Genomic DNA, 14,258 nt, shown 5'->3' with positions numbered 1-14,258 from the left:
CTGTCAATGACTTTCCATACATAACTGGAACAAGCAGTCAAATGTCAACCACTTGTGGAGAACACCACGACTTCCTTCGTTTTTGATAGTGTTTTTTTTTTAAGGTAAAATAAAATAGGACACAAATAAAAGTGTACATAAATGCCAATGTCTACACTCCATAAAGGTGATGCCGCTGCAGCACAAAGACACAGCCTGATCACAAAGTGAAATTCAGGTGGCACTTCTCGCCTCTTCCCTGGACACAATTTGGCCCATGGTGCCCAGTCCTGCAGGGATGAGCAGGCAAAGGGAAGCTGCCCTGACACAGGCGTCTTGCAGGCTGACCAGGAGAAGGCAGGTGGCCGGGCTGGAGCTGGCCCAGGCGGCGCGGGCTGGTCTGCTGGTTCACTGTGTTCTCAGGTGCTGTCCTCTCGTACTCTGTACAATTCCTTGTTTTCAAGGCTAAGTTCCAATACTTCTAGTCTTGAGCTTGGAGTCCTGTCCTGGTGAAGGCTGTCATGCTGTCGTGATGGCATTAAGGTCCTTCATTAGTCCTTCCAGGTGGGCCATCTCTTTGGTCAGCTCATCTGGTTCATAGCTCTACAGGAAGGAGAACACTGTTACTGGGCATGATGAGAGGAGCTGTTTAGGAAGGAAAGCCTAAGGCGGGTCAGAGCATAGGTGGCTAGCGGTACACCTGCTCTCAAGGCCTGGCCCACTAAACCCAAGCTGGCTCAGAACGTCAGAGGTCTCTAAGAGGCCACTAAGATGTTATTTATTGACACTGGACAATGCCTTTCTTCCAACACACACTCCCCAGGTCACAATGGCCCAACAGGCCCATGGTCCTGCTACCTGCCCCTTCTAGGTCTTTACCACAGTTAAGACTGTTAGGATGTTCTTGATCTCTGGGCCCAAGTTTTTCTCTTGAATAGAGAATCCTATTCCTGAAAATGCAGATGCAGACATACTTATTGGTACTATTTGTGTGTGTGGTACTGAGAATTGATCCCAGTGGTGCCCTACCACTGAGCTACATGCCCCACCCATTTTATTTATTTATTTATTTATTTATTTATTTATTTATTTATTTATTTATTTATTTGTTTATTTTGGTGGTACTGGGGTTCCTGGAAGCCCTTCTAACTCTGGGCTATACTCCCAGACCTATTTTTACATTTTTTAAAATTTGGAAACAGGGTCTCCTAAGCCAGCGCACGCGTCTGGCTTCGAACCTGCGTGATCCTCCTGTCTCTGCCTCCCAAGCGCGGGGATTACAAGCGTGCGCCACCACGCCCGGCTCATTTTATTTTTTGATACAGAGTCTTCCCAGGTTGTCAAGGGGGACCCTGAACTTATGGTCTTCCTGACTCAGCCTCTGAACAGCTTGGATTAGAGGTGTTTGCCACCGTACCTGGCTACTTGAGAGCTGAAAGACCAGGTGAGTTTGTTTTGAGTGCGACCTCCCAGGCACTTCTCCAACCTCCCTACTTGAAAAAGGTCACAAAGCAGAACTGAGGGGTGAGAGAACACACACATGTTTCAAAGCAAGAAGAAAGGGCCGGGCAGAAGGGACAGAACTGAAGGACTGAGAGAAAAGTGTGTGTGTGTGTGTGTGTGTGTGTGTGTGTGTGTGTGTGTGTGTGTGTGTAAGTAGACCAAACTCTTAACATAGAGAAAAATATGTGTGTGTCTATGTGTGTGTGTAAGTAGACCAAACTCTTAACATACTCCTGGCTCAGAGGAGATGCTCAAAACATGAGTGAGGAAATGAGTGAGTTTGCTTCCCACCTCTGGGTGGTGAGGCCAGGGCCTGTATAGAACATCAGCTTGATCACACACTTGCAGGCCCTGGGACATGCACCTAGACCTTGTGGCTGGGCTGATGGCCCATGAACTTACACTCTCGGAGTCTTCCAGCATCCTTGTGGTCTCCTGCACTTCAGGGGCACTGGGAACAACCACTGGCATAGGAGGCCGGCTCCTTCCTAAAGTCCCGATGGAGGCTGTCTTCACTGCGTGAATGTGATGGTTCAGAGCTGAGGGGAAAGGGCACTGTCAGGCTGTGGCCAAGGCTGCACTCCCAGACCTCACTAAGGAGCATAACGCTCAAATGCTGCTTTGGTGTGAGAGACGTACAGTACAGGGATCCTGGTCAGAAAAGTTACTAGAACCAGAGAAGAGGAAGGAAGCAGCAAGAAATTCAAGAGGCCAGAGAAAATATTCCACTGGCTTTAGAAAACTAGTATCCTAGTCCAGTTGTTCTCAAAGTGTGGTTTATAGAACCCTTGCAGAATTTCTGGGAGGTCAAAACTCTTCATAATACCATGAAGATATCATTTGCCTTTTTACAGTGTTGCCTTTTCAAGGAGGGCGCCAAAGTAACAGTGGGTGAAACCACTAGAGTCTTAGCACAAGTTAAGGCAGTGGCACCAATCTGTCAAGTCACTGACATGCATTTATAGTTAAAAGAATCAAACAAAAATCAAGAAAGTGAGTTTCACTTAAGATCACTCTTAATGAGATGGCAAAAATTATCTTATTAAATCTTGACACTTGCCGGGCGTGGTGGCGCATGCTTGTAATCTCCACGCTTGGGAGGCAGAGACAGGAGGATCGCGCAAGTTCGAAGCCAGCCTTGCTGGCTTAAGAAACACTGTTTCCAAATAAAAATATAAAAAACAGGTGTCTGGGAGTGTAACCCGGAGGTAGAAGGGTTTCCAGGAACCCCAGTACCACCAAACAAAACAAAACAAAACAAAACAAAACAAAACACCACAACAACAAAACACACACACACAAACTTGACACTTGATTACACATCTTTTAAATATCATATGTGACAAAATGGAAAGAATGCAGAAAGTACTTCTGCTGTACAGCCAAGTACTATGCTATCCACAGAAAAGCACTAGGGACAGGTGAGATGGGATGAACTCCTGTTCTTATCATACAACACCACCATTGAGTCAAGAACGACTGAAAAATGGTTCATTAAGACTTTTTCAAGAAATTAAATTAAGCGAGCCCTTCAATTCAAGGAAAACAATGGATACTGTTTACTGCCAATTATAAAATTCAAGTTTTAAGTGAAAATTAGTTTTGAAAAACGTGTATCTGCCACCTGACTTGGCAGTTTCTTAATTATTTAAATACCTTGGTGGTGTTAATGAACGTGTTTTTTAGATACTGAATAAAAATGTATAACTATCTGGAGGAGGTGCTAAGGTAGTGAGCAAGCCAATATTTTCCATTTTGTTATGTATTCAAGATGCAACAAGGACTAATGGACTCTGACAAAAAGAACAAGGTGTAAGTTCATGGATATTGTTTCAGATCCCACATTAAAAGCAAACCTTTAAGAAATTACAACTTGTTGAGTTTTTCTATAGCATCAAAAAAGAATATCCACAATTATCTGTGGTTCTTGGCAAAAGGAAGAGTATTTTTATATCTGTGAGGCCACCTTCTCTTCTTACATTTCAACAATACAACATATGAAACAGATTGAATACAAGCAGACAGAAGGACCCAGCTGTCTTCTATTAAGCCAGACATAAGAGTTTTGAAATAAGACAATGACATCTTCTCACACATTTTTTGAAAAGTAGTTATCTTTTCATAGAAATGTTATTAATCTTAACATAACAGACTGATTACTATTTTTAAGTGAATGAAACATTTTAAAAATTGCTTGGTTTTAATTTCTAATATAGTAGATATTGATAGATATAACCTATGTTAAAAAAAAAAAAGACCTCTTTTGTGTTCTTGATAGCTTTTAGGATACCCAGTAGACCAAGAAGTTTGAGAACCACAAACTATTGTAAAATGAACTATCATAATAGACAGTGATATGGAAGAGACTAGGGAGACAGAGGGGCCTGGGTTTGTGGCTGAGCTGTGTGAACTCAGGCAAATGACCTCCTTCCTAGGACTCTCCTCCCTCCCTTTCTGAGGCTCCTTCTCATCTCAACCACCGGCCTCCCTGGCCCTTCTCTAGCTTGTAGGCATCTTATGGAGTAGGAGATCCCGGGGGGCTAAGGTAGATTCGATCTCTTGCTCACACCCAACCCACTGAGTTTTACCACCAAGGATTTACACATAAAACATGATTCTAAAGGTCAGTGCTTGCTCTCCAAAACATTCTCTGGTTTGATCTGAGTGGGACAATGAGACACAACCACTCTAAAACTACTAGGAAAAGTTTTAGGGGTTATACACTTTGTTCTTCCCCCAAAGAAGGGTTGACTCTTGTCCCAAGCCTGAGCCAAAGGGTCCCTTCAGTGGTCTGTTGTCTCCACTCACCTTGCTGGGATAGTAATGGGGTGCTTGGCAATGCAGGATCATAGGTGGGAGGTCCAGGGGGTGGGACTGCTGGCACAGCGAAGCTCTTCAATGGGTGGGAAGGACGAACGTGGGCCGTGGGGAGGCTCTGGCCTGAATCTTCCTCTTGGGAGCTGGCCAAGTAAGAGGAGCTGGTAGCACCTTCAGGATCCTGGTGATCAGTACAGCACGTCTGAGACGAGGAGGCTGGCATGGTGTCAGTGCTGGGGGTATTTCGAACAGATTCTATAGCAGGAAAGCCTAAATGTTAGCACTTCTTTTACTGTTAAATACACCCAGGGTCTTGGCTACTTCTGGGGGGTCCCCTAAACCAGTTTAACAAATACTTGGGATCAGTGCTAGTCCAAAAGAACATGGATTAGAACCCCCTGTCAGGACTAAGAACAGACTAAGAGTCCCAAACAATCCTGTCCTCAATCAGTTATTGTGAGTTTTTTTTTAATATTTACTATGAAATGCATATAAAGGTTACTGAAACTATTGTTTAATGATGAACAAAAAAGAAAGTTTAAAATTACACTTACGGATTGATAGTCTTAGAACCTGATCTTTAGTAGACAACCATGTCTGTTACCAAGGCTGGCTGGGTACTGCACGGGAGGCCAACACCACCGGCCCTGCATGGTTACCAGAGACCACACATGGCTCTGTCTTCACTAGAGCAACAGCCCCACTGCCCAAGTGAAGAGGACAAGCAAACAGCTCAGGTCTGTAGTCAGCTCTAAGATCATGGCAAGGCTCGGGTGTGGTTCTGTGGTAAAGTGCTTGCCTAGCACAGGCTGGACCCTCAGTTCAATCCCCAATATGGAAAGAGAAATCATGCCAAATGAAGGGTGTTTTGGTCCAGAGAAAGAAATAGGGGTAGACCAGCTCAGAAAAGGGAAGACTGAGAAAGAACATGGTAACAATCTCAAAGAATGTGATAAAAGGGGCGGAATTCTCCTGAAGGCAGCACGGCAGGGTCTGGCTCTAGGGCCAGACACTTGCATTTTAGGCTTGGCATACCAGCTGGGTGAATTTGACAGTCAGTCAATCTCTGAGACTTAAATGTCTTCTTCTACAAAACAGAAAGAATAATGCATAATTCATTGAAGATTAAATTAAGTGTATACAAGGAGCTGAACATAATGCTTGAATAATAAAGTTCTTTTTCTTGTAGCTTACTCTATAACAGGCACTATGCTAAATGTTATATTTTTTTTCATTCATTCCTCAGAGTAACTTGGAAGACACTGGGAGGGTAAGTACACAAGCCACCCGTGGATGCAGAACCAGTGGCAGAAACTGAATTGCTGTATTCTGGCTCCTATGCCCTGCTGCTGAAGCATCACACAGTCCTGCCCTGCCCTGGCCCAGGCCATCTCTCCCCGCCCTGTGGGGTGGCACCAAGGCCAGGGCACTAGCTCAGGAAGGAAGACTTTTACATGGTATGAGCAGGGCAGAGCATTACCCCTCTGGAAGAGAGACATGGAGGCATCAACATGGGCAACAGGCTGCACCAGGAAGCCTGAGGACATTTTCTGACTCCTAGCTCTCAAACCTTCACAGCAATGCAATAAGCAATCTGCAGAAATCCAACCTTCCCTGCCTCTGTGAGGTGGCAAGGAGTCTGTCCCTTTGGGCTCTGAGGAGCTAAGCCATGGGCGCTAACTCCTTAGCTTAAAGGTCTTGTGTCTTAGGTGTGAGGGATGGATATGCCTCCCGAGGGTGCCTAGCTATTGTGACCCCTACAGGCTTGCTTGCTTCTGAGCCTCTAAAAGGTTGGGCTAAGGCTTCCCAGCTTGCTCAAGCCAGTCATCATCATGGCTGGGGAGCTGCTGGCTGCTGTCTGTGATGCTGGCTCGGGTGAGAACTGGTTAGGAAGAGAAGGAAGGGGAAAAAGGAACTGGTGTCCAGACATGACTAGGTCAGCAGGCACTGGCAGATGCGGCAGGTCAGCGCTGGGCACACAGGCCTACCACAACTCCTTTAACTAAGAGATGGTGGGAAAGGCAAGAAAGGAAAGCCAGTTTCCTACATGACTCTAGGGGCTACAGGCACATTCTATTCTCCACAAGGACTGCTCCCAGATATGGTCCAACACCTAAGCTGACTAAGATGCTAAGCTGTGAATAGAATGTTTTGGTGAGGGGCATAATTCCTGACTTACCTCTCAGTTGTTAAAGATACAAAGTTACAGTGGCCAAGTGCTTGGACAAGGGGAAAGTGCTCTTCCTGTGTCAAGCAGCAGTGATACAATAAAAGCCCTTGGAGCAGGGACTGCCCAGCCCCAAGACCTAGGGCTGTGGCAACACTCTGAGCTCCAGAGATGCAAGGGAATGGGAAAGTACAATAGTGAGAGCTAGGACCATTTCTAGACAGCGGCTCTATTTTCCAAATCCATTTTCAGTAAATTGATCACTTTAGTTTTACCTTTTTTTTTTTTTTTTGATGGTACTGGGGTTCCTGGAAGCCCTTTGACCTCTGGGCTACACTCCCAGACCTATTTTTATATTTTTATTTGGAAACAGGGTCTCTTAAGCCAACGTGGCTGGCTTTGAACCAGCGCAATCCTCCTGTCTCCGACTCCCAAGCGTGGGGATTACAAGTGTGTGCCACCACACCCAGCTAGTTTTACCTTCTTTTATCCCTAATCACATAGGCAAAATCCTTCAGTAAGCAAATAATTACTTTTTTTCTATTCTCTACGTTCTGCTTTGATCTATACAGAAAGGAACTTTTTCAACACTGAACAGCTTGGAAGAGGGCCTGGTGGGACTAGTCATACTTCTACTTCCTAAGCCCCACCTAGTCCAGGATGAGAGAGGAGGGAGCTAATTTGACTGAGAGAGCCTGCCATCTACTCAGGCTGGCTCATATCCTAGAGAGTGGGATTCTTCAGCCTTTAGAATTGAGAAGCAGGGTTGGGCAAAAAAAACCTCCTTTCTAAGAACAAGTTTGGAGAGCTGCTTTCTGGTGCTCTGTTCTGTTTGAAACTATGTGAGGCAGACTTTGGTTCTCCATGCAATTGGCTGGAATAACTGTCTATCCCTAAAACCACTTTTCCTTAAAGACAGAACTCCAGACCTGGATTTGGAGGGAGATAAGTAGGAAGGCCAAACTGAAACATAGATTTATGTAGCCATTTTCCAAACCAAATAACAGTTTCCAGAGCAGACAATGTTGGGGGTTAATAGGCATTCCTTAAATAAAGCTTTGATCGTATTCTAGGTACATTTATCATCAATCAAAAGTTAAAGAGATGGGAATGTTAAACCAAACTTCTAAGCATGAAGTTTTGAGGTTCTTTTAAAATGGATCTCACCTGAAATTTCCTTATTTCCCAGAACCACAAAAACTTAGTTATACCAGTAATAGGATAACTATTAATAGGGAAGTTTCAAATAATGTTGTATCTATAAGAAGTTAATAGATTTGAAAGAATGAAAATTTGAAATTGAGGAACAATAAAATTAATTCTACTTAGTGTCCCCTCACTTTCATTATTTCCTCAAAACTGTTTGATAATGCTGTTTCTTAAGAGTTTGAAACTGGGACATTTGTCCAGCAATGTGTTCTTTAGATACAATGCAGATTATTATGCTAAGTTCCTATTTTTTGAGATGTGCATCCCTTCCCAATTTTCATAATCCACTAGGCAACCTGAGGTTTACAGTGAGCACAAACTCAAAGTGGCTGGGGCTGCAGGGCCCTGCATGCTGGTCTGACGCGGGTAATCTGTGTATGACAGCTGCCCCAGGGCCTTCCCATTGCCAGGTGACTGGGAGGCAAAGGCGACAGCTGGCATCCACTTGGTGTTTTCCCTTCAAACTGGAGGAGTAAGAAAAAAAAATAAACATGTTGGAAAAAAATGAATTAAGATATAAGTTTTGGAATAACAGATACTTATATGACTTACATTTTTGCTGTTTTTACTAAAATGGCACCATACACTGAACACTTAAAGCTTAGGGAGAAGGATGTGGTGAACTATCCAGAAACAAATTTGAGCCAGTCACAGAAATGGTAAGTAAATAACACTGAACAATTCTCAGCAGGGCAAGTGCTTCCCCCATTCCTGCTTGCCAACTCTTGGAAGCGTTGCACCTGAGCTCGACCCTCATCTCTCACCTGTAGAACTGGCCCTGTCTGAAAGGGACATGGATGTGCCAATGGGCCATGGGCTGCCCGGGTGGTAGAGATGACTGCGAGCTGGAGAAGCGAGGCTGCTGGAGTGGAAATGATGGTGAGGGTTATCGAGGGAATGGATGGGATGGGCACTAATCACAGCTGTGAATGAACACAAGACAGAGAAATGCTTAACATGCTTGCACAGACACACACAAATCACAGTTTAAGAGCAAAGCCACCCCTTCCCACCTTCCATACCACCCAGTCACTCCCTTGGCTATTGGTGGCAGCTGGCAAGACTTGGACAATGAGCTATTGTTCGGACAATGAGTTATTGATTTTACATTTGTTTTAACAAATGAAAACACTCCTATGCATACATCTACGTATGTATAGAAAAAAGTCTGAAGAATATATGCTAAAATGTTAACTGTTTATTCTGCACAGTGGTCAGGATTAAAAAAATATTTTTTGGCTTATCTATATATTCTGATTCTTCTATTACAAATAAGGATTACCTGGGTTATTACAATATCTATTTGAATATGTCACCAAACATAAATCCGTAAGCAAACAAATAATGGCTTAGGCTTTTGTGATTTTTTTGTCTTGCTAAAGAAAGAGTAGTCTCTTCTCCTTTGAGTACAGCCTGAATTCATTCTAATTTTTATTTTCTGAAAGAGGCATGTAACAGTATTAACAAATGAGTAGCAGTTTAATTAGTTGATACCTTAACAGGAATGTAAATGAAATTTAACTCTAGTATTAAGAGCACAAACTACAGTCCTATGGCACCATCTCCAATTGCTTCCAGTTTGGGGTCTTGGCTATACCCATCTGTATTTTAAAATATAAAAGACTTTTACTAATTTCTCCTTTCTTTACCATGCTGGCTAAAAATTATTTATTGCATTTAGCTAAAGAACCTAAGTTCCACTCAGAGATTCTATTTAGCCTCTTTAGTAAGTCTTCATGTATAATTTTGGAAATGTAAACAAAGAAACAGTATCAGAAGCCCAGATTTGGGGAATTGCTTTTTCTTAGATACTCCCTTAGAATAGCCATAGAAACAGAATGTTTAAAATCAAGATAACTAGACTAGAAACTCTAGGATTTTTTTTTCTCTCTGTAAGTAAAGGCTTCATGAACTTTATGGCAAAACTTAATTAGGTGTTTGTAGCCTAGTAGAATGTCTTTTGTTGCCAGGTTCTGCCAGGTCCAGATCTTTGTGAAGTGATGCAACATTACTTAAATGAATGTTGAAATGGATACTTTTATCCTCCAGTAATCTCCTGTCCTGACCATGTTGCAAGCAAGCAGAGGCATTAGGGTCCAACCTAGGGACCTGAAATACCCCTGCCCCTCTACCACTCAAGGCCAGATTAACAAAAAGGGGGCTTTCTCTCATGCACTGCTCTCAGGGACCGGAGGCTCTAGGATGTCCATGGGAGTAAAAATATAACCCAGAAAAGACGGCTAAGGAGGGTTCTCTGGAGAGCCTGGAAGTCAGCATCTCCTCACGAGGTAGCTTGAAGAAGGGAGATGCTGCGGTTAGCATTTTCCGAATCCAGGCTGAGAGAAGAAATAAACCTCCTGATTTTGACTTAAGTACAGTCTGAAAATGTTCTAGGTATAAAGGACTTTCACAAACAAAAAGAGTGGATTTTTAAATGGGCATTTGTAGTGTTTCCAAGTAAGTAAATAAAAAGTAAAACATGAATGTGCCTGCCTAGACTATAGTAGACAATCAATAGCTGGTAGCTGAATCTGAAAGCTATGTTTTTGTGCACAGCCTTGGACTGGACCTCTTTCCAATGCTAGCAAGCCCTTCCTAGCAATGTTGTCTTTGCAGACCAGGGTAGGTGGATGATGTGTACATGGCCCCAGACCCATCTCAGACTCCTGAGCTCATGGAATGCCAGCTTATAAAAATACGGTAGCCATGTGGGTTTTGAAAAAGGCTCTCTCAAGCTGGGCGTGGTGGCGCATGCTTGTAATCCCTGTGCTTGGGAGGCGGAGACAGGAGGATTGCGCAGGTTCAAAGCCAGCCTTGCTGGTGTAAGAGACCCTGTTTCCAAATTTAAAAAAATATAAAAATAGGTGTCTGGGAGTGTAGCCCAGAGGTAGAAGGGTTTCCAGAAACCCCAGTACCACCAAAAAAGAAAAACAAAATAGAAAAAACAAAGAAAAAAAAAGGAAAAAAAAAGGCTCTCTCAAAACCTGAAGCCCACATGTGCATCTGGGCACCTAATTTCAGATTCTTTAATTAAAAAATCCCACCTGTGTTGATGCACAAATGATATATTGTCTAATAGTGCATATTACTTTAGCATCATTAAAAAGTAAAAAGTAAAAAATGTCAACTAGGAGGATAATGTATCTTTTTTTCTTAATGTATCTTTTTTAACATATTAAATGTAATAAATCTAGTCAAACTTTATAAGCTTAAAAAGCCAGTTCAGATGGGAACTGAAGTCTTACACAAAGCAAACAAATAGGCAGGCAAACTACTATCTTCTTATAAGTTAAAAAAAAACTGGGACAAATTAATTTACTCTTTTCAGACATTTATGTCTTTAAACCTAGGGGCCCTGGTTTAGGTGACCTCTTAAAAGAGGAAAACCATGTTTTTTCTTTCCCCTATAAGCTTCCAAGTTCGGACATTTTTTCCTATGTACCTCAAGCATAAATTACTTTGTATAAAATTACCTATCAATGAATGAATAGGGCCTTACTCTTTCAGAGATGATTTTTTTTTGTGCGGTGGTGGTTTTGGGGATTGAACTCAGAGGCATTCTACCCCTGAGCTATACCCCAGGCCCCTTTTTTAGTTTTTAATTTTGAAATAGGGTCTTACTAAGTTGCTGAGAGCCTTACCAAGTTGCTGAGGCTGGCTTCAAACCTGTGATCTGCCTGTCTCAGCCTTCCAAGTACTAGGATGACATGCCTGTAATTCCAGCTGCTCTGGGGCTGAGAGAGGAGGATCTAAAACTTGAGGCCAACCTGGGCCATATAATGAGAATCCATATCAAAATACAATAAAGGACTTGGGGATGTAGTTCAGTGGTAGAGTTCTTTCCTATCATATAGAAGCCCTGAGTTCAAACCCCAGTATCAAAAAAAAAAAAAATCTGGGGTCTTACATGTTGATGCACTGTGTGGGCAGGGTATACATCTGCATGCTCTGAGGTTCTACCAGAAGGGTAGATGAGAGGAGCTTTACTAAGAAAAGAATGTTATGGTATACCCCTGTGTGTAGAACATCCACAGCTATTAAAATCTTATAATTTGTTGATACAGAGATGGCTGAACACCCCCTTAACTAGACGCTCCACAGTGTCAGCTAGTCTGAAAGGTTTCTCTGTCTTGAAAAAAGATACCAAGGAGAGGACATAGTAGTTTGAGAAAAACAGTTTGTCCCATTGATTTTGGATTTTTAATCACAACATGTAACTTATTTTGAATTATAACAATTAGATTTGGCAATTTTTATGCTTATCAAAATGAGCGATGGGTGAAATCAGACTAAAACATGTTGCCTCAAAAATTCCATGTTGCCGGGCATAGTGGCACACACTTGTAATACCAGCATTTGGGAGGCTGAGACAGGAGGATCACAGTTCATGGACAGCCTCAGCTACTACTTAGTGAGGCCCTCTGCAACTCAGTGATACCCAATTTCTTCTTTTTTGTGTGTGTGGTACTGGGTTTCCTGGAAGCCCTTCTACCTCTGGGCTACACTCCCAGACCTAATTTTTATACATTTTTATTTGGAAACAGGGTCTCTTAAGCCAGCATGGCTGGCTTCAAACCTGCGCGATCCTCCTGTCTCCGCCTCCCAAGCGCAGGGATTACAAGTGTGCACCACCACGCCCGACAGTGATACCCTATTTCAAAATAAAGAATAAAAAATAGGGCTGGGGGTAGAATGCCCCTGGGGTTCCATCCCAAGTACTGCAAAACCAAATAAATAAATAAATAAATCCATGCTAAACTGGGCATGGTGGCGCACACTTGTTAATACCAGTATTTGGGAAGTTGAGACAGGAGGAGGATTATAGGTTTGTGGCCAGCCTCAGCTACTTATTGAGGCCCTTGGCAAATAACAGACCCTGTTTCAAAATAACAGAATCAAATGTAGGGTTGGGAGTGTAGCTCAGAGGTAGAATGTACCTGGGTTCAATCCCCTGTAGTGCGTGCGCGTGCACGCGCACGAGCGCGCGCACACACACAGAGACACACACACACACTCTATGCTATAAGTCAGGTGTGGTGGTGCATGCCTGTAATCCCAGTACTTGAGAGGCTGAGACAGGATTGCAGGTTTGAGGCTAACAGCAACTTAAGACTCTATTTCAAAATTAAAATAAATAAATAAAAATAAAAAGGGCTGGGGATATAGCTTGGAGATGGAATGCAATGCTCCTGGGTTCAATCTCCAGCACCAAAACAAACAAATGCCCCCCCCCCAAAAAAAACCCCCAGAAATCCAAAATAAAACAAAAACAAAAACTTATGCTACAAACCTAAAGCAACTCTAAAATATAAACTATTAATCAAAAAATAAAAATGTCACAAGGTGTTCGTCAACACCAACTGTGTCAGGAAGCCAAAGGAAGGTGGCAAACACCCATGCATCTCAAGGGACACCTCCATCGGTCTCCTATGGAGATGTTATACACTTAGGGAGATTGATACGTTACTGTTCCTGGGAGACTGTAGAAATTGGCCTTTTAGTTTATCATAATTAAAGATGCCAGTCTCAAAAATATTTACTGCAAAATATGGCAACTGGTCACAGATTCTCTCTTATATTAGGATCAAGTGAAGTAAAAGTAATCATTTATAATTGTTCCCCATCATGGTAAGAAAGGTCTGGCAGTGCTGAAGAAAAACTTTTACTTACGCTGGGGTGGCTGAGAGTCAAAAGGCATCATCATTTTTGGTCTCATCCCCCGCCTTCCGGCCAGAGTAGACATGCTGTCCTCTGATTCATGCCCTAGACAATCATACTGGAGGTTAGTTGCAAGTGTGAGCCCCAGCTCACTGGGCAGCCTTAACAGTAAACTATTTATAGTGGGGGATTTGGGACTCTGACACAGGGCAGGGAGGGGGGACAAGGCATTTGTGCATTAGAGAATCAGGAGAGTCCCTGATGAAGATCAGGGCAGATGACACAATGCTGCCCACCATGCATCCATGAGGTGCTGTAAGAGCATTCAGACCAAGAACATCTGAACTCTGCAATGATAGCTGAAGTCCAATGGAAGGGACAGAATGCAATGTCGACATGGGTTAGATGGCTCAAATGCTTGACTGAAGCTTGAGGAGAGATGTCAAAGATCTATAAAGGTGCTCCTGATGGGTAAAGAGTCTCTCTCCATAACATGCAAGCTATTCTTCATGAAATGTTTACCAAATTTTATGCACATCTTTTTAAACCCAACCTCTTGTAGGAATTACCAAATTAAGGCAATCTTACAAAATAGTTATTGAAATAAAATCTCCTAATATTTGGAAAAAAACTGCGTTGAAAATGGTACCTCTATATGAGTTCCGCCTTTGATGGATATTGCTATCCATAGAATTGTCAACTGGTGTTATATCTTGAGAATTGCGAGGAATTGGAGTATCAGTCATGATAGGGTTTGGATCTGGAGACTTATCAATGGGCTTCAGCTCTAGTCTCTCGTGATGGATCCAAAGGTCTGGTGGTTTGACATCTTTGGAGTTCCCTTTGTACTTGTGGGAGCCATTTACTGATTTGCAGGCAGCTCGTTTCCTGGGCACAAAATTAAGAAGTTTTTAAAAAGTAATTC

At 42.8% G+C, this 14,258-nt stretch overlaps 1 protein-coding gene across 1 annotated transcript in view; it reads right to left on the bottom strand.

The window, feature by feature from the left end:
* Positions 1–498: 498 nt before the first annotated feature.
* The window catches only part of NEO1 (neogenin 1), a gene marked incomplete at both ends in the record, with an annotated part of 194,557 nt that continues 180,797 nt past the window's right edge, over positions 499–14,258 (bottom strand). Inside the window, 6 exons of the mRNA XM_080692886.1 lie at positions 499–582; positions 1,885–2,021; positions 4,291–4,554; positions 8,440–8,598; positions 13,346–13,438; positions 13,983–14,221. Of these exons, the coding sequence (XP_080549012.1) occupies positions 499–582; positions 1,885–2,021; positions 4,291–4,554; positions 8,440–8,598; positions 13,346–13,438; positions 13,983–14,221 (976 nt within the window). The remainder of the gene's footprint in view (positions 583–1,884; positions 2,022–4,290; positions 4,555–8,439; positions 8,599–13,345; positions 13,439–13,982; positions 14,222–14,258) is intronic.

Source organism: Muscardinus avellanarius, assembly GCF_963383645.1.
Source record: "Muscardinus avellanarius genome assembly, chromosome: 3".
Classification (NCBI taxonomy): Eukaryota; Metazoa; Chordata; class Mammalia; order Rodentia; family Gliridae; genus Muscardinus; species Muscardinus avellanarius.
The sequence above is the reverse complement of the archived record's forward strand: the minus strand, read 5'-3'. Positions and strand labels throughout refer to the sequence as shown.